This window comes from Sciurus vulgaris (genome assembly GCF_902686455.1).
Source record: "Sciurus vulgaris genome assembly, chromosome: 12".
NCBI lineage: Eukaryota > Metazoa > Chordata > Mammalia > Rodentia > Sciuridae > Sciurus > Sciurus vulgaris.
Window position 1 is genome coordinate 8,209,888 of NC_136473.1, and position 21,181 is coordinate 8,231,068.

Sequence of the window (21,181 nt, forward strand, 5' to 3'; positions counted from 1 at the left end):
CCTCACAGTACGCTTTCGTTTTTAGAAAATGTCTCCAAAGGTGAACAGAACTGTGGTTTTCTGTCTGCTGTGGGCTGGATAGTGTCACCATGGGGCCTCAGAATGCGACCCTGTTTGGAAACAGTGTGTTTGAGGGGGTGATTCAGTTCAAATGAAGTCTGGCTCACATGAGCATATCACAATCTTATAATTCAAAACTTGTCATATTTTATATATAAGGAAGTGGTTCAGCTGGGAGAAGTTTCCAGAACTTAGAGATGATAAACCTGTGGCCATACATAGTACACACACACACATGCACATGATGCTCTTCTTGCTACTGTCCCTGTGGTTACCCATCTCTATATGTAGTCCTTGGAGAACACAAGGTGAATAATCCTTGCCTGGCAAACTCTTCTGATTATTAAAAGAAGCCCTGTTATACTGGAGGATACCTTCTTGCTTTCATCCTTAGGTTAGAGCACATCGTCTACCAGGACTTACTTTATTCCTAAGAGCCCTGTACCTCAGGCCCCCACAAGCATCTCTGTAGGGGATGGTACACCTAAGATGATGGAGAGGCCAGCTCCCACTGAGCTTCCCCAAGTGCATGGCACCTGGAGGATGTGGCCGGAGTCCTGGGGTCATTGGCTGCTAGTCGGGTGGAGTCCTCCTTACCCTAATCCTCTTGGTTCTATTGAGTTCTCTGCTTCAGTCATCCACAGTCTGTTGGGGGCTTGGCAAAGCTTGGGGTCCATAGAGTAATAAGAGAAAAAACAAATGGGAGAAAAAATTTGCCCAGAGGTTCCATATTAAAATTAGGGAACTCAACTCTCAACCCTTTGTGGAATATCACCACTTAACCCGGGAAGGTGGCAGCAGAATTTTCCATGAACAAGGGTGTCATTGCTCAGGCCCTGACAGCCATGATGCCTGATGTGGTCCCTTCCTGAATGTGAGGCCTCCGGTCATGTTCTAACCTTTCTATGTTTTGGCATTTTCTCTGCAAAATGAAGACAATAAGTTTCACTATGCTATAATGTTGTTAGAGAATTAAATGAGATAATGGGCTCTAAGCTCTTAGAATAGTCTAAATACTCAATAAATATTATTTAGAATTTTTAATCATGTGACCCAGGAGCCAAAGGGATAGCTGGTTAAACAACTCTGATGGGGGTTGTTGACTTACTCTTGACTACCCAAGTGAATCTTGTTGAAAACACTAAAGAAGAGACTTGACTAAATGGATCTTTTAAGATGTTGTCTCCCTTGTGTTGTGCTGACCTTTGAGGCTAGGGTAATATTTTGTAAACTAGATGAATATAATTTCATAAATTTTTAGTTAATGCACTTTTGTCTGTAACAGGAGAAAACTGCAAATTGAGTAGTAGAGGTAGTACTACATAGTCATTTCTATTTATTTTTTAAAATTTCATTTCTTAAAATTTCTTTAAATTTCTATTTATTAAAGTTGAATTTCATTATTTTTATGAAGTGCACTGAAAGAAAATGTGTTTTAAATGGAAGACAATGTCACTGCATTTGTATCTGAAATTAAATATTCTCAGTCACAGATATTTTTTGATATTGGCAATAAGAGCTCAGATACAAGGAAATCACTTTTCAGAGGAGAGAGAGACCAGTCAAGCCATCTTGGGAAGCACTGGAGGATCAGCCCAGCCCGAACACCCAAAGCACAGCTGTTCAAGAGAGAGGACAATTTCCTCAGCCACACTGACATCAGGACAAAATGCTTTTGCAGGGAAAAGTTTGGGTGCTCCTACCAGAATTCTACTATGGGAAGTTTATCATTTATCATGCATAAATATATACAAATAGCATGTAGCATTTAACCCATTGTGTGATTTAAATTGTCAATTTTGCATTTTTAGTTTCCCTGATAGTCAAATTTTCAAACATTCCCAAGCATGATTGATTATAGATAAATATCTAGATCTAACTACTGCAGCCAATATTTCTGAAGCTGAAAATGAGCAGATCAACAGTACCTACTAAACAATTGTGTTGTCTAGTGCTGCATTTGGGGTACGTGTTCTATGTATGTCCCCTGCTTGGTATGACTAGTATAAAGATGGTAGATAGATAGATACTTGTAAATGTGATTCTGACGTTAGCTAATGAAGAAGATAAAAGAGACCAAGAAACTTACTGCCTACACAGAAACAAGGAACAAGTGCAGCCACAACCATCTTTTCTACCATCTACCCCACATCACAGCACTGAGTAGACATGGGCATGTCAGCGCCATCGATGATTATATAGATGAGCTCTACTTAAACTGTAACCTACCGGTGAGTGTTCAATCTACTTTAACTGGTCTGTAGGCAAAGACCATCCTTGGTTACAAAAAATTCCGGGCTATATTACAAGTAAGAACCTGTGATTTAAGTTGCTCTCTTGGGCTCAACACCAGACCTTTGTATTACACAGAGGTGCACCATGCATGCCCTCAGCAATGGTGGCAGCTGAGCCCTTGGCCAGTGCCTGGACTGCCTGGAGGAGGAAGTCGGCATGTGCTTCCTGCAGGGGTGGCAGGTGACCATGCTGCAAGTACAGGGGAAAGAGGAGGCTGAGAACAGGTCCTCGGGGTTGGCTGCAAAGGCACCAGGCTTGAAGATTTGCTCCCTCAGAGAGATTTGGGGCTATTTTGAATTTGTTTGGTTCTGAGAATTTCATCTCATTTCTTGCATGTAAATTGCTGATGAGCGACCAGTGCACCAACCATCAGGTTTAGCAAACAGTAGATGAGTGCCTTCTGTGCCTTCTAGAAGGGGAGTTTCACAAACTATTTCTTCAACATAGATTATAGAGGCAGATCTAAACTGAGATGTGCTTTCTGGCTATTTGAGACCATTTTTCAGAGTTTCCAATACTGCCTAATCCTTACCATTTAGCATGGTGGCTGACGAATCAAGGTGTTCAGTAAGTGTTTGTTGAATGGATAAACTCCAATTTGCAAAACTATGATTTAAAAATAAGTCAGACAGTGTGTTTTACAAATTTACAACCTAAATCTGATAAACAAAAAATGTTTCTTATTGATGTAACTTAAGATGGTCACTGTGCTAAATTTGGGGAATGCGAAGATGCATAACAGGAAAACATCAGCCTTGGGAAATCATAATTAGACTGCAGCATCTGACATGCAAACTTGCAGATGGTTTCACAAACCAAGACCTGAAGAGTCTATTCTTTCCTCAACTTCGTTACCCAAAAGATAGCTTGTGGCTGTCGCCTCACACTTTAGCCCTACATTAACTGCTCCTTATCTAAGCTGTTAGAGCTCACATCACCTATACACAATCTCTGCAGAAATTGTTTCTACTATAGTGTTCCATTTTTTTAAAGAAATTCTTCTTTCAAAAATAACATACATTTTCTTATTGACTTTTAATTCAGTAGCTATTATGTTTTGATACTGTAGAAGGAATAAAAAATGTTCACATCTAGAGGAACTTATATTTTAATGACTTAGTTTTATTTGGGAGTTTCACTTGAAATAATAAAGGAAGTGCAAAATATTCCAAATTTTATAAAAACAACTGGAACTCCTTTGCATTTTAAAAAATTTACCATAACACCCAATACTATGATAGGGTGATGGTAGTTCATTTTCATTGCATTTTGACTTCACATATATGTGCCTGATCTCAATATCCAATATGAGTTCAGAGAGAAGGGTCACCTTCACTTATTTTCCTTGTGTCTTTGTGCTGTCTAGATGTTGGCATAGCCCGTAGTAGGCAGTAGAGATATATTGAAATTTGAAAAAGATAAATTTAAAAAACATTTACTAAATGCAGATCTTGTCTGAACACATACAAGTGTCAGGAACATTATAAACAGAGGAGAGTTGGATAGTGTGGCCCATGGTTTTTAAATAAACTGTCCTTTCTGTATCAAAAGCTATGTAAAATAAAATTCAGGGGAGATGATCTCTCATCAAGCCTAGGAAAAAAAGCATCTTCTGAGTTCTTCTGACTCTCTCTTTCTCTTTAAACTACTCTGTGCTACCATGGTTGCTTCTCTCTTGTTTGATGGTGTAAGAAGATATTTGTGTCAAAGACAAAAAGATTTTTCGTGCTTCCTGTAAAATATGCACAAAGGGAAAATTTAATTGATATTGTTTTGGAAGTTTTACAATTAAGTGATTAATGTTTTCCTCTATATTAAAAAACATAGTCACAGACTAACATTCTTTCTCACTCTTTCTATCAAAGAGCTTTTCTCTTAGAAGTCGAGGCAAGAATTTTTTTTCAGTATGTGACTGTTTAAAAGTTCATATTAGAGTACTGCTATTACAGAGTTAGAGAATCTTTTAACATTTCAATATTCAATATTTTAATAAATGCTCATGCATTTTAAATCTTGATTCTGCCTTCTCTATTTATTACATGCATATATTAGGAATCTACAAAAAACACACGTGTACAATTTAATGACTTAAATTTGACTCACTAGCTGCAAACAAAAGTCCATGTCATGACTTAACTTTCTTGGAAAAGGAAAATTGAATTAAAATCTCAGGTGATTACATGCAAAAGAAACTCTCAACCTTGTTACACTTAAAAATAAATAACTTTATCTAAATGATCAATAAATAAAGATGCCTTCCATTTCAACCAGTACTGAATGTATACCATCTGCAGGTCCTGACAGCGGGCGGGGTAACACTTTACAGACACACATCAGAGATTCCTTGAAAGGTGGCTGCCCTTAGTTCAGTATCTTTCAAGGACTGTCGAAGTTAGTGGATCCCCCATGCTACTATCTCAGAGTGTTTTCAAATGTAATTCTTGTTCTATTATTTTCCCTAGGGATATAACAAACAATTTTTATTTCAACATTATTTCTGCTTTTGAAAGAAAATTGGAAGTATGGAATTATTTGAATTAAAAATTTTTTTTTCCTTGAACCCTCTGCTTTGGATTAACAAGTCACATTCTGTTAGAACTCTCTTAGAATCTCAAGAGTCTTTTTATAAGTTTTAACTATAGAAGTACTTTTTAGAGTTGAAGCATGAACAAAATATCCTGATGCCTGTGGTTAAATTAAATCACCATTTTTTTCACCTAAAAAATAGTAAGACATGCTATTTTCTAGTAATCTGTTGCTCATTCTCTGAATTTGTGTCTTCTTAAAAAACTGTGCATATCAGACACTATTTGAGCCTTTGAACATTTGTATGCATTTTCTGTTTCAGTACTTAGGCTTGAACACAGTCTAATACAGAGAGGGTGGGCATTTCCTTGAAGGACACGGCTATTTTCACAGCCAGGAGCCCAATGTGAGCGCAGCATCTGTTATAGACAGGGATGAGTGAACGCAGTCAGACTTGGGGTTTTGAGGAGGTCAAAATCTATTTTGCTGACGTTTCTGTCATGCTTATTAAATTGCATTTTTCCAAATACAATTAAACTTTTAGGAAATATTGAATTGATTTTAAAGAGAGGAAAGCTGTGTACTTCCGATGAACTTTGACTAGCACAATCTGTTTTGGTGATCAGTTATTGGCATCCTAGGTATACGCTTTGCCCAAGCTTATTATAAGCCCCCAGCCCTGCTTCTTAGAAACGGCAGCCTGCTCACTTGTGTTTCTTCTTAATCATCTGAAGGGATTTGACTCGGGTTAGCATTTTCTACTAGAGATAGGCGCAGTGTGAGCAAACTGAGTCCCCCACCCCTGTCTATTTTAATACCACATTTGATAAGACATATTTGAGAAATCATGTAAGACATTACAAAATGATGAGGCGGTAGGAGGCAGGAATCAGGGATTTCATTTCAAATAAATGGAGCAGCAAAAGTTAATTAAATCTATAAAATTCTCCAAAGCACGTCCTGGTGAAGGTATTTAAAAGAATACTTTCCACTATGCTCAAAACACGTGAAAGTGTCGAGCTATGATTTAGCTAAGATTCACTCATTCTATTAGAGACTTAGCAAAGAGGGTTTACAAATATTCTGAGCAATATCAATTTTATTTATTTTCCAAATGGCAAAACAACAGACAGGGAAAGAAACCTTGGTCTATGTTGTAAATGAGTTATCTGTTGACACTGTTACGAAAATGCTCAGTGGAATGAACGTAACCAGATTTGAGTTACAGCGTTAAGACAATTGAACAGGTACTTACACTAAAAATAACACCTGCCCTATTGGACCTTTGAATTTACACTGCTGCTGAATTTTTCCTTCTATTTGCAGGAGATCTGGATCTCACAAGGTGTGAAGAGGCTTCTGTTAGGGTGAATCTTCATGGTAGACCTGAATTAGCAGTTACACAAACACAATGCTTCTAATGCTTTCCTGTGTTGGAAGCAGCTCAACAAAGCCCCCCTCAATATCATTATTTTAAGGGTACGCAGTTCAAAAAAAGCTTTTGATTCTCATCTCTTAGGGATCCAAAAGAAATTACCTTAAAATCTAAAAGTCACCTGAACATTTGCTTTGTTTTTCTCTTTAATCTTAAAAGTAAATGCTACTTTTCTTTGTTTATGTGAATGCTTCATTTATCAGACACATTTCTTAATCAAGTGTAAAATCCCCTCATTCATAAAACATAAATGTATATATGACCTGCTTGCTATGTTTTGAGATTCAAAAGCTAACATTCAGAATTGGCAATTTTTGCAATTCAAAATGAATGATAGTGAATTCCGATACATTTGTATTTTTTAACACACAGAGGACATTTATTAGCCATTTACTAGAAAACAAGCTACTAATTGTATTCATTCCCCTTAATAACATAATAAAATATCATCATTTTCCTGCCCTTCATACTCAATACCTATAACTAGAATAAAAGATGATTAAATATCCACAGTGTATGTAGAGGACCCAGGAGACTCAGATGAATAACTTTATTTTCAAGTACATGTTGTTCTTCAGAAAAAGTCCGATATCTCTGCAAGGGCCAAATTTATTTTTGCAAAAATTACAGTTCTCTTAAACAGCAAACAAATCAATCTCCAAGTTAAAAATTCTTTGTTATGATTCCTGGGGCACTGGATTTACTTATAAATTTGCAATTGGAGATTTCTAGCCTAAGAGCTGGGTTTGCTATGACATTGCAAACACTAAGTCAGCCAAGAAATCAGATGCAGTAGCCCTGACCTTCTTTCCTCCCCCCAAAAATAAATAAGTAAGAAAAAGCTCAACTTCAGTCATCACAAAGGAATGTCCTGGGGTTAAGGCAGTATTGTATGTAAGTAGAAGAGTAGTTCTTGCGCTAAGTTTGTCGATTTCTAAATGTGCCTCTCTATTTCTGCTTTCCAATGTCTCACAAGAGTGTTTCAGATTTACATATGGATAGAAAATTTAAAAAGAAATTTTTCTTCTCTTGTTTAAAGCAATACCTCTTTATTTGATACTTGTACATTCTTATGTGAGTTTTAATGTATTAATAGCTAGTAATAAACAGTTATCTTTGCATAATCCAGTATTTACAACATATATTTCTCAAAATTAAGACAAACAATTTAATTGTGACGATAGGGGCTAATTCAGGTTCATCTTATTTAAAAACACTTAGCAACAATGAATTGGGGCCATTGGCTATATATGAACAAGTGTATGTTGCTATGTTACTTTTTAAAAATTTTGTGCTATTGTACCATTTTTTTAAAAAATGGGTGTTTTGAAAATCTTGCCTATGATGTGGAAATTGGTCTCTTTAAAATTTTTACTTGCAACTAATTCAGAGTCAAATTTATTGCAGCAACACCTATTTAGATATAATATTTTTAAATGATTTAGAGCAGAGTAGTATAATTATTTTTCATTTTAGGAGTTGTTCAAAATTGGTCGTATTATAAAAATACTGACATTAACTTTCTAGCATTTTAGAAAAAGAAGCAGGCAGGTGTAAAAATTACACAAGTGTGTCAATTGTCTTTTCTGTGTTATGTTCCTGTGCGCACGCACAGAGATAGCAACACACATATGTGTACATAAAGCATCTAAATATATAATTTTTAAAACAACAGTAAATAATTACAAGGTGTAAGTCACCTTTCTATGCCTGAAAAATGAAAATTACAATTTCCTTCTCCATGTTTCCTTATATAACACTCTTCTGGTTTGGCTTTTCTGCAATAGCCCAATCACCACTATTTAGCTATGAATACATGAATCTCACATTTTTATTCTAAATTCGAGTTCACTCATCATATCTAATGCCCTTGAAGCAATCTCAAATTACTGTTATTACACGGGTCACTAGAAACCAGAGGCACCAATATAAATTTTAAAAGAAAGAGAAGGAAAAAAAACCCCACACAATTAGATGCTGGCTAACGGTTTAATCAATTTGATTTTATCACTAAATCCAGTTCTTCCTCTTGAGCTGTCAGCGAGCAAGATAAGCAGAGTGTGTCGGGGCTCGAGCCAGCGGTGTAGAAGGGCCGTGTCCCTTGCCAGCCCGGTGACAGCGGCATGGGTGACGCTGGCATTGCAGGGGACAGAGAGCCACACAGTCGCTCTCCCCTCATCCAGAGCACCGTCTTTCTATTTCATTAATTTTTCATGGAATTTCATTTCACAACAAGCAGGCGTCTGCTATCCATCTGCTCGACTTCTTCTGTCTCTTTTGCCAACTTTTATTTGCATTTCACAACGTTCAGCAACCTGCTCCTTCCCCAGGACCTCCTCATGATTCATCACTTCCCTCTTAGAGAGCAACCTCCTGTGGGTGCTCTCCAAATTTATTTTCAATTTTCTAAAGCTGTGTAACCAATCACCCTGGAATACTATCTAAATGTGAAGAGTTAACATATTTTGCAGTCAAATGCCTGAATAAAAGGGGACATCTCCTGCCAATGCTCAAATTCAACTTAACCCACCTACCTAAAAATGGTTTACAAGCATTGCAAAGACTGGCCCCAAGTTCCTTCCCCTTTTTGGTTTTTGAATGATTGATACACCTCACTTAAAACACTATCCTTCAATTTACCTTGTGGAAGCGGCTGAAATTTCTTCTGGTTCCCAATCTATTTCCAAATAGGTTTGTCTTGAAAGAGACTTTAAAAAAATCCAGAAACCTCAGACCTTTTACACATTGTATGTAGTAATGGGTAGGATAATAAAAATATGTTATTTTCAAAATGCTTCATGCCAGTGCATATCTGTTTTGGGGGAAAATTACATTCACAAAAGGCAGAAAATCCCAGCTATGCCAGTCGGAGTATGTGCAGTAGTTTTAGTAAACTAGTAAATGAAAATATTTTTGTGAGATTCCTCAAATATATTATCCTGACATTATCACATGGCTTAGAGACTGATAAAGTTTTAAGCTATTATTTTAATGTATGACACTGATTTTGATGAGTTCTGTTAAACTACCTCATTGAGCTGATACTATTAATAAAAAAAAAAAACCCTTCACCATTTGCATTTATTATTATGGTTTAAAATGTTTACTTTTATAATAGTCATACATAGTTGTTTTCTAATGCAAACGGACATTTTCCTATATAACCACATGCAGATTTGGTTGGGCATAATCACCTTATGAAATTCTACTAAGAACTCAAAATAAAAGCAATCTCCCGTATTCTCCGTGAGCAATGAAGTCTGTTGGCATTTAGAGATGACAGGTGACAGTTCCTACAAACTGCAGGTGCTACTATTATTTTCTAAAAGCCTCCGAATGAAATAGAAGCAAGATAAATTGATGTCTTTCATACATTATGTAGGATGTGGACATTGCTTTGCCATGTATGTAAAAAGAAGATATTCCCCGTCTTTCTTACACTTTTTTTTTTTTTTTTTTTTTTTTTTTTTTGGTGGCTTGACTTTCTTTCAAATGAAAGTCAAATTTTGGCATTTCTCATTTCTATAGAAAATAGAAAATACAAATCATTTACAAATCATTTCTAAGTGAAAGTCCCAACTATAAAATGTCAGGGAGAAAATGGAAAAGTGCATTGAACCTAGGTCAGATTAAACAGCAGAAGTGGGACTGACTGGTGGGGAGATTTATTCTGAGAGTCTCTTTCAAAGTTTATCTGAGAAAGAAATGCAGATTTCAGCTAATGAATCCCTGAAAGTGACATTCTGTGACGGAGTTCTTTTTTTTTCCTATCCCCCACCTTTCTCTTTCTTTTTTTACTTTTGAAGATATATACTACTTCCAGTGTAGTGCAGTGACTAAAAACTCCCTTGAACAGGGAAGTACTTCAGATTCATGATGAGGGATTGTAATTAGCAAAAATGAAAGTATGATTTCATTACCACCCTTCAGCTGTGGTTAGAGTGTTTACTTCAGAGCTTACAGATAGATCTGACAATAGAAGGTATCTCATACCAAAGCCACTCAGAATATATGTAGAGGAAATAAAGAGCATTTCATGACACCCAGAAACGAAAGGGTACGAGGCATCTTCAAAAATGACTCTTATCTATTAAAATAGGTGGAAATATGCATCTCCCAGGCAAAAGGTCGACATTTATCTAATTGTATTATACACTTATGAAAAGCACAGTTACTTTGTGCTTATAGTAAACATCTTCAGTTAGTGCAGCCTTACTAGAATTTTTTAACAGTCTTCCAGGAACTTGGGGAATTTAAATTGTAAACCAGGACAGTTCAACTATTAGATAAGCTTAAAAAGAGAGGCTATTTGGTCCAGGGACAGTGAAGATGCATGACTATTAAGACAAGTTAAAGCTCACCATTGTTCCCTGTAGAACAGAAAAACAAGCATCTGTAATAACTAGGAACTGCATATAATTTATCTGTTGTCAGAAAGATGTTAATATTTATTTAATGAGTTCATAGTTTGTTATACTATATTTTGATTTGATCGTGTACATCTGCAATTATTAACTTTTCCCCTCAAAGTGACTTCTTAGCAGTCTGACTTTCCAACCATGATAGCTGTCAGTAGGTATCAGAGGAAAAGCAGCTCCACACGAGTCTCCCCATAACACGAATTGGTATACCAAGCCTGATGGCCGTTCCCCCTTCAATGTTTGACTGTGCAAAGTAAGAGACTTGGTCTAGTCAAAATGTCTAAGGCAAAGAGCTGTTTACTGTAAGGATTTTATTTTGTTGCAGTTAGGTTTATAGCAAATGAAGTCTTTTCTCAGGTTTCTCCCCGCCCCCCCACCCCAGATGAATATGAATGCTTTCTAAGTTAGTATGTCTGACATTTAATGGTAAGGCAAATGAGTTTGAAGAAAGGTAACAATTTCCATTCAGCTTACATTTCTATAGAGTGCATTACTGGGAAATATCACTCTAGACTCTTCAATATTAAACATTTAAATAGATTAAATAAAAATACTGGGAAGCATGAACACTTGAAGTGTAAAGATAATGTTTCTTTTTATCTGTGTTCAAAGTTATATTCATTATGCAATTCTGTCACGTTCTGAATATTGATGTCACTCTTTGTTCACATTATATTTAAAAGATATCGACATGTCAGTTTCAAAATATTTTCAAATAATGAGGTGAACAGCAAGCACATATTTTAGCAGCTTAAGAGTTAAACTTAGAATTAAAAAAATCACCTCTGAACTGCAGCCTCTGAAACATTTTAAGGAACTCATCAGGATAAATTTGCTCCCAGTGGCCCTGACGTGTGATCATAATTAATGACTGTTTGCTATTGACATTTATGTCTTCCAACTGTCTGGCTAATTTCTACAATAGAAAGAAGTAATAAAGAACTTGGGGACTGTTCAAAAGCAGTTAGAAAACAATCTGACAGAAACTTATCTCAGGCATTGCAAAGATGAAATTCTCCAGGGAGGATGTAGGTTCTCAAGAACCTCTAACAATGCATTCTGCCTTCGAACAACTGGAAAATATGATACATTTGGGTTGTGTTTTTCCAACTGTCCTTTATAGCTCTATCTTCACTTTAAAAAAAAAATCAACACTTTTCAAATAATAAATAAGACCTGAACTTTCTCCTACAATTGCAAACTCATAATAAGGAGCTAACAATAATAGAAGTTCCCTCCTGAGAAACAAGGGACAACATTAGAATGATCTTTGAATTCTGTGGAATGGACTCAGTCTAAAACCGCATTTTAGGACATTGGCTTTCTTGTTGGGGCAATTGCTAATTTTATACAAAATTAGCCCTTGCATAGAAGCCCTCCGCTACTGATGACACGGAAGTTACCGCAGATCTCCAAGAATATCAGTAACAAGGCACAGCATGACAGTTTGTCAGCAGCAACCTGTCATTCAGTTGTCTTTTCTCCTTTTTCTGGTTTGCAGGGTGTTTCTGCCCTAACAAGACATAATGCTTATTTCTTTGCCTGTTTTAATTTCTGCATATTTCTCCAAGGAGGAGAGCCCTGTGCTCTTTGTATTACCCCTGTGTTTACAAAATGACGGGACACCACACTAAGTAAAAACTGCCAGCCAATTTGGGGAGGCGATCTCCAGGGTTTGCCCACTCCTTTCTCCGAGACAATTTGGATGGGAAGAGCTGGCGAGAAGGCTCGTTCCCTCGGTTTTATGTATGTTGGCTTGAGTGAGTGTTTCCTTTGGCACCGTTTGATATTGTGACCTCCAAGAGGGTCTAAAGCAGTGCCAGCCTCGGGTATGGAGAGGGGATGGCGGTACCTAGAGGAGGGGGACATCCTCCTGTCCAAGGATGGATGCTTCCCGACCACAGCCCTCTCCTCCCCTGGCACTGGCGCCTGGCAAACATCTTTGGCTGAGCGGCTGCTGGCTCCCTGTCCCCTCTGGTCTTGAGGAAGCCCCCAGCCGTTTACAAAGGGATTTGAACTCCCTTGTGCCCTGATGTGCGCGGACATCCCACCAGCATCCCAAAGTGAAGCTGCTCAAAATAGACCAACCCTAGAGACAGCGGGAAGGACGGAGGGAGACGGGCGAGTGGCAGCGGCAGGCGAGTGCGGAGCGAGCGTTCTTACCTTTCCTCTTGGACCTCCTCCGCCGCCGCCGCTTGGACTTGCATTTGAGTTGATTACTTAGCCCTCCAGACCCTCTGCCGCTCCCCAGGACGGATGCCATGGCGGTGACCCAGTCCGGAGAACAGGAGAGGAGCTCTTCCTTAAGCAATTGCACCTTTCTCTGGCTGCCGCCGCCGCTGCGCTTCTGCCTCTGCAAATCGGAGAGCAGGCTCACTTTTTAGGACCCAGAACTGAGCGCTCTTTCTACTTGTTCTCTGTACTTGGTTCCAGCTGGGTGGGATCTTCCGGTGGGAGTCGGAGGGATGAACCTCTCCTTGGGCGGAAAGCGCTGGGAAAGGTGCGCCCGCCGGTCCTGAGCGCCCTGGAGCTCTCCTCCGGCTGCCTCTTCATCTGGGCTCCCAACGCAGGGCTGCTACTTTTGCACCTCTGCTAGTTGTTTGGCACCAGCCACTTTGAAGCCAATCACGCAGGGAGCTTGTCTATTTGCTGCTGCAAAGTCTAATTAGATCCAATCACAACTGTCTCCTGGCTCTGACATCAGCAGCACCAGCCCCTCCGCCCCTGGCAGCTTGCAAACTCAGCTCCCATTTGGACGGATGGAGCTGCCCAGGACCTGGTAGAAAGAGAGGCTGCTCAGAGGGACCGACAACACAGGGCTGGTTTATCTGGGAGAAACACAAGGGGTGGTTTACAGGAGGGACCCTATCCTGAAATGACCAGGCTTCTTGCTGCAGCCACTTGGACAATGCCTTGTGCTCAGAAAAAGGCAGAGACTGTTCCCCCGACCCAACAGTTTCTAACTAGTTAATTCATTACAATGCTTATTGTGTCGAGGGGGAAATAACTCTCAGAAATACGGAGACCTCACTTCCTCTGAAAGGGACTGAGGTTTGCAATTCCCCAGGAGGCAACCTCTTTATGGATATTTATTTCTCAGAGACTGTTTTCTCTGTTGACTTGTTTGTTTATTGTTTCCCCCACCTGCTTCATACCCCTGGGCTGTTCCCTTTGCAAAAGAGAAATACTGTGTAAAGACAGAGGTGTTAGGATCTGAGTCTGAATTTTACAGAGAGCCATTGATTTCATGTGTTGCTTTATTTAGGGAACAATGACATGAAAGGCAGACAGGGCTCTCATCGCAGAGAGTTTTATTGCCAAATGTAACATTTGGATGAAAGAAAGTAGCATTTACCAGTAGGTGGATTGCAAATTCAAATAGCTTTACACAATTTATTTATTTTTTCTGGGATATCCTAGGTTTCAAGATGATACTCAGGGAATCATAAATCTCTAACATAAAAATATAAGAAGGACTGTAATCCAGCAATCACCATTGCATCTTACATTTAAATCACATGAGCTATTAGTTAGAATAATGATAGTTTGAAAATCATGCACTCTAAAATTCATTAGCTTGTGTTATCATGTTGGTATGAGTAGCACACAAATATTTCTATATTCACTGCTTTGTACACTTGTTATAGGCCTAAACCTTTCCATGTAATTTTTCTTATGTAAGAAAAAATAATTCCTCTGGGAAGCATTGGCAGTAATTATCATGCTCACGTGCTGTTATGTGGTGAGCTGACAGATCATAGCTCAGTTTTCACTGGAGAGAGGAGAAAGAGAGGGAGAAAGATTTGATTTCAAATCCTGACTCTACTGCTATGATTTTGGGCAAATTATTTAAACTATGCCTCAGGTTCCTCATTTGTAGAATGAGAATAAAAACATAAATAAAATAGGTTCATTCAGACTTTTTGAATCAGTAGAAACAGTAACTGTTATGTGTCAATCAATCTATGATTGTTTATTAAGTTGATCCAGCAAGTAATTTTGGAAGAATCTTACAGGTAAGTTTTAGCAAGGCAGGGTTTGTATGTTTTTGTTTTAGAATGTTCTCATGTCTAACTCTGCAGGTCAAAGATTTCAATCAAACTGATACTCTCTTCTGCATGCATTCAACTATTCCATTCCACCGCAGTATAACTTAACACTGCTGGTAGTTTCTAGTGAATGTTGAAGAAGCATATGGCTTGCCCACTTACCCTACACTATGAAAGAATGCAAAGCTTGATGTATATCCAGAAATGCAGGTGTGGGATTCTGCCCATGAAACTTCTGAGTTCTGCACAATATCCTGCACTAATCCAGAGCTGCCCTACTTAGGTGTCTGCATAGAACCCACCACAGAGTTGAATCGTGAAAGAAAGATATTTCAGGTAACACCTCCATATTGGAATTATCAATGGCCTGCTCATGTCCTCATCATCACACATAGTAATGATGCTGCCTCTGAGATGCATAGGCATGTTTACATATTGACCTTTGTTTTATGAAGACAGTAGGTAGGCAGGGAACAGAATTGCTAAGTTGTATTTTCCTTCTTATTTTGGTGGGAAGGAGAATAAAATTGAAACCTGTATTTTGATGCTTGGTTTAGATTCCAGTTTAAACGTGAGTTACAATCAAAGTCTTGGAAAGTCTTCACTTTTCTTGAGTCTCTAATTTTTTAATTTTGCATATAATTTATGCAAATATTATTTTAATGGGATGGGTGATTTTTCTGCATTTTATTTATTTTGTTTGTGATAATACAATTGCTTGAGATGATATAAGAGTGAGGGTAGGGTAACAGAAATATGTGTCTCTCATCCCAAGAGCAGAGGCTTTTAAAGAAGTGGTGCAGAGTGACACATATTTATACTCAACCATGGTTCCTAATCGGTTTTGTTTTGGTATCGCAGGCAGTGTTTAGAATGAGCAATGTTGATCATCTGCCATGCTTCTGATGAGCCTTTTTGCTTTTCTGTCTGTTCCCTAGACCACTTCAGCACAGCTTGGCAGCCTGAGATGATGAACAGCAGTTGGACGAGGAATTAGGATCAGAAGCCAATATCGTCCCATTGCCCATCAGGAGATGTCACTGACGTGTCCTAGACTGGTTTGAGCTCAGCCCTGGTTCTTCCCACAGAACAAAGAACTAGCAGTGAGGTTCCAAGGAGCCACTGGGCTGTCCACAAAGCCAAATGCAGCCCAGTGTGAACCCATCAGCTGGAGAGCTGGAAGAAGAATTGAAACCAGCCCTCAGCTGGGTTGGAGGGACGGTGCTGTCTCTGTAGTTTGTCATCATACTGAAGTGACACATTTGTGCCAAGGATGGGGTTTTTATAACAAGAGCTGGGTCAGGTCTCCCTGGTTGGGAGCACACCATGATTTCCACCACTGGTCTTGTCAGTTGTGGAATGTTCCAGCAATTTTCTATGATGCTTTTGCTTGTTTCTTTAATGTCTGTCTCACACCAGCCCAAATCACAGTTTTTCACTAACCACTACACAGACGCTGAGCCTGGGGCATGAGTACTTTTCAGGATACATCATAATATTTACCCCAGTGCCTGCTCTGCTCAAAGTATATTACAAAGTTTAAGTATTACCGTGATTCTTATTTAATTTCCACAAAACCTCTCTGAGAGCAGAACTGAAATGATACTCATTTTGCAGATGAGGAGGCTGAGGCTCAGAGAATTTAAGTCACTTCCTAAAAGTCACATGGATTATTGGTCAGGATTCACACTCAGGCCATTCTAACTTTACAGCCTGGGCTGAAGATCACCCTGCTCCACTGATTTTTATTCTAGAGACTGCAATTAGCTAATTATTTGAGTTTCTACAAGCCTTCACGAGATAGAGAAAAATAGTTTGAATAGTGACCCAGAGCTTTAATAAGTATATATGTGTGTATATAATATAAATTATATAAAATATAGAAATTATATGTATGTACACATACATGTATATGCCAGATATTTGCATGGCTGTGATTTCCACCAGAATTGAATGCAGCAATAACAATGTCCCTTATCTGTATTCTAATGTTCAAGCATGCAGAATTATCTTTCTTTTCTCAAAATGTATTTGCAATCCCTCCCCCTTGTTTTCTTGCTGAGACCACCCAGGCTCTGAGTGTCTAAGTCTAAACTCATGATGCACTGAGAGATAGTGGCAGAACCAGGACCTGAAGGCTCCAATGTAGTTCAAAAAACATACGTATGGGATATTCCGTAGACTCACGTGTCAGAACTGACTTTATTTCTGCGAAAGAGAGACCCAAGGTCCACACACCAAGGGGCACATTCACCTAGATTGAATGAAACTTTTAACGCTAATTCCAATTGTATTCACTTTCTAGAGGGCTTTCCTTTGAACTCCTTGATTTGTCCAAAACTATGCCCTTATTCTGCAGAGTCCTAATGTCTCATAGCAACTCACAATCACTTCAGTACTTAATTCATTATAAAATCTGTATTTCAAAATCATTAGCTTCAGAGTGTGGCTAACTTGTGTTCTTGTTGGTTTCCGAAAGTAAACAAGAGCACTGTCATAAACAAACATCATTTATTTAGAATCAGAATTTTGGTTAATATTTCCTCCATCCATCGAACAATTTTACTAGGTGGGAAATAGCAAGCAAAAGTTCCCCTGAAGATATTCATGTTTGCTGACTCACTATATCATCACATATGACATTAAGTTATTATTTTTTAGTAAGAAATAGTATAAAAGAGCTTTTCTACTCTTTCATCTTCAGCCATTGTTCTTAAATTTAAATAGCTCACATCAAAGAACTTGGGTATGAGACCTGAAGTACTGCAAAATGATATCTTGAGATAACATCTATAATATCAAATACATTCTTATTCACATTCTCATGGACAGCTTTGGAAGAAGGCAGGTGAGGAAGGATGGGACAATGGAGAGGTCCTGGGGAGCAGAGAAGAGTCTTGAATGTGAAAATGCTCTTTGCAACTCTCTCACTAAAATTATTTTTCCCTTTGTTCTCTGATTTTTCTCTGAGGCATGCCTATGGTTTGAGAACACCAAATGCATACTTAGCAATTTCCAGAGTGAACATGGCATAGACGAGATTTGCAAAATGTCTTTCTGAGTTCCACAGATGTGGATCACTGCCACAAAACAGCCAGAAAATAGATCCTGTGTAAAGTAATTCAGGCATCCAGGAATTTTATGAGTGAATATTACACAGATCTTAATTTTCCTGTGTATGTTTTCTATCCCCAGGAGAAAACATAGTTGAGTGCTGTATTAGTGTCTAAAAGGACACTACTTGGAAGATTCAGAGAAACCAAGGCCCTACATTTATAATCACAAACTCAGGCAGGTTTCAAACGCACGTGGTCTGTCTGTCCCATATCTGACAGTTTGTCAAACACATTGAACTTTCCTGAACTTCACCTGTACAATGAGGGAAAAGGACACCACAGAATTGCTACAAAGATCAAATAAGAGTGAATGGGCACACAAAGGTCTTTGTGAATGGACTCCAAGATGCCGAAGCCACATACATGGCACTGATTTTAATAGTTGGCTTACCTTCATCCAAGAAAAAGCATTCAAATCAAGATCATCTTTGAGATACAAAGAAGCTGTGGGTGGACAGCCCTCCATTGCTTGAGTCCACGGGCTCCAGACCCGTCTATTCAACTGTAGGTGACCTGGAGTCATTAGGACCAATTCCATTTCATCCTACAGGTCAGGTTGTCTTGAGATGATTCTGCCAGCTACAGAGACAATGTGCAGAATCAGTGTTTTATGATAACTGTGACCTTTTGATAGAGTAAAGTATGGTATTTTACTACTAAATATTTGTGCAGGATATGAGAAGTAATGGCATGAAATAATCCTTCTCAACATTCTAGATGGATTCAATTACTTACATTTACATTTAAAATGCCCTTGGTTGCTAGTTTCTGAAATGTAAAACCTTAATATTTTATTGAATCATAAAGAATTATCATTATTTAATGCCACATTAATGCTCAGCCTACCCTAGATGTTCCTTTGTGTCTTAAATGAATACAGTTCAAAGAGTTAATTTTTTTTTCATACTTTCCAAATCTTCTCTTGGAAACCAGTGATTTTCAAAACAAACGATGTCATATCCCCAGAGTGCTGTGTGACAGCATGAAGAAAGGAAGGAAACAAAACACAGATGGAATTAATGGTTTGGGATGTTAATCAATGTAATAAATTGAAGGGAAGGGATGGGAGCTTGTCAGGAATACATTTCTGTTATTTAAGCTGATGTAATGAGTTTATTTCAGTTTTCTACTCTGATGTTTAAAGTCTAAACACTTCACTTCCTCTTCTGGTGTTTGTGATTCTTCCGCTATCTGATACACAGGCTGTGTATGTGTTATGAAACTTTAACATGTTATCTGCCCTTTCCCCTTATATTAGCCTGAGATGATCAAGTGCAGAGCAATGAATGGACAGCTGCTAATCACACTGTTCAAATGACTTGACCCACTATCTTTTAACTACTTGGGGCACTGATTTCGAAAACCCTGCATCATAATTCCTTACCTGGGTCACAGGAGGGAGAGGACAGTCAGGGAAAAACTAGGAGGAATGTAGGCAGAAGGCGATTCTGGGTTCTGAGCAGAGATGAGCCCTGGAGAGCTGGACGACTCTGGGTTCCTGCTTTCCAGAGAGCCTACTGACCTCCCTTGGGACTTGTGCCTGACTAGGCTCCAGGTGCCAAGGAAAGCCTTTCCTCGCAGGTGTCTCCCCTTGGCTGGTCTTCCTGAGCCTGCATATGGGTAAAGTTGGCCATCGCAGCAGGGTGGGAGGCTTCCCTTAGAGTAAACAACTGAGTACTTCTGCTTACCTGAGCGCACGTGAAAGGCAACCTAACACATTAGCCAGAGACGTCTGTTGACAAGCACGGGTTGGCATAAAGTCTGTCACAGAGTCGCCCTCCTCAGAAGGTGGCTTTGCTATCCTGTGTCAGTTCAAGACCACAGGCCCTATTCTATGGGACACAGTGTTATCCTTTTATTAACCAAAACCATGGATCCATACAGAACAATCCTTGCTCTTAGCACTACCAAGTATTAGAAAAATAACCCACAGTCCATTGGATTCTGTGAAAACAAACGCAAAACAGCAACACCTCCCAGCACAGCACCACCACAATGGCAGCAGAAGTAAGGAAAGAGACGGGAAGAGGGAGAGAGGAAACCCACAACGAGCCAGCACACGGGCAGACGACAGACATGAACACCAAGCCCTGAAGCCACGCTGTGTACCGTCACGTGCTTCCCCTCCAGTTTGAGAGAGCAAGTCACACACTTCTTCTGGTGAAGCATTTCTTAGCTCAGTCTGGCAAACCTAGGCCATAATCCTGACCCATCAGCTTTATGATTTTCTGAGAGCTGTTGGGCATCCTCTAACCTTTTCTGAGAATAAAGTTCTCTTTCTACAGTTCAGTGTATCAGGCATCTATTCCCATGTTTTCTTTTCACATTTTAATGCTCATCTAAATTAATTATATGTCAATCCACGACCTCAAAATCCAACCACAGGGTGAGTGGTGGGGGCTTCCCACGAAAGAGCCCAAACCCTCTGACCCTTGGCTTGCCTCCCCTGTCCTGGGAAACAGTTTCTCCTCAGTGTCTACGTGAGGATTAAACTAATTAATTTAACACTTGAAAGCTTGTAGAACAATGGAAATCTGAGTGCAGGGGTAAGAAAAGGACTCAAATCAGCTAATGCCTCAGTTTACCTGCCAGGTCCATTGGCAATGGATGGGCTCCTGCGATCTAGAAAGTTGGCCCAGTGTGGTGGCAAGAGCTTGTGGCTTAGACAAGCCAGAGCTGGGTGGGTTCTTGGCTGTGTGATCTGTGGCCTCACTTTCCTCATTGGTAGAGACAAAGAACATTAGCACCCCCTCTTAGGGTCAGATAGAGGGTGGCACGTGCTAAATAATGGACCATGTTTGGTGAATAATATGGAAACATTCAGTGATCTCCCATCATTCCCTCTGACCAGAGCATCGACACTTCAATTTTCATACCCATTGTGTACCTTGGGGATTTTTTAGCCACCCTTCTCAGCAGCTGGATTCCTTTCCTTTACTGTAGGCTACTGATATTAAGTGACTGAACACCTTTTCCCCTTCCCAAATTAAATTTTTGGATCAGAATAAGATAGAGCAAGAGAATATGAATACTTAATCGATTCACATCTCACTTTCCTAAGATCCTTCTCCATACCACAAAAATATTAGAAGATATGAACAATGTCATGAGATAGATGGCTGCAGTTGTTACAGGATGCAGGAAGAAAAACATTGCATGAGACATGACAGAGTAGGAGGGGATCTTAAAGTTGGTGAAACACGGAGAGGTTCCATTGAGCTGTGTCCACACAGGCGTGTATGGGGTACAGACAACACAGTCAAGAGCCAAGCAGTGGAG

At 39.1% G+C, this 21,181-nt stretch overlaps 1 protein-coding gene across 3 annotated transcripts in view; it reads right to left on the reverse strand.

Moving 5' to 3' along the window:
* Positions 1-13,323, reverse strand: part of ADARB2 (adenosine deaminase RNA specific B2 (inactive)) — a 487,529-nt gene extending 474,206 nt beyond the window's left edge. For all 3 annotated transcript variants that reach the window (XM_079107790.1, XM_079107789.1, XM_079107791.1), the window contains exon 1: positions 12,901-13,323. In XM_079107790.1, coding sequence (XP_078963916.1) covers positions 12,901-13,000 — 100 coding nt within the window. In that variant the 5' untranslated portion in view covers positions 13,001-13,323. The remainder of the gene's footprint in view (positions 1-12,900) is intronic.
* Positions 13,324-21,181: the final 7,858 nt, after the last annotated feature.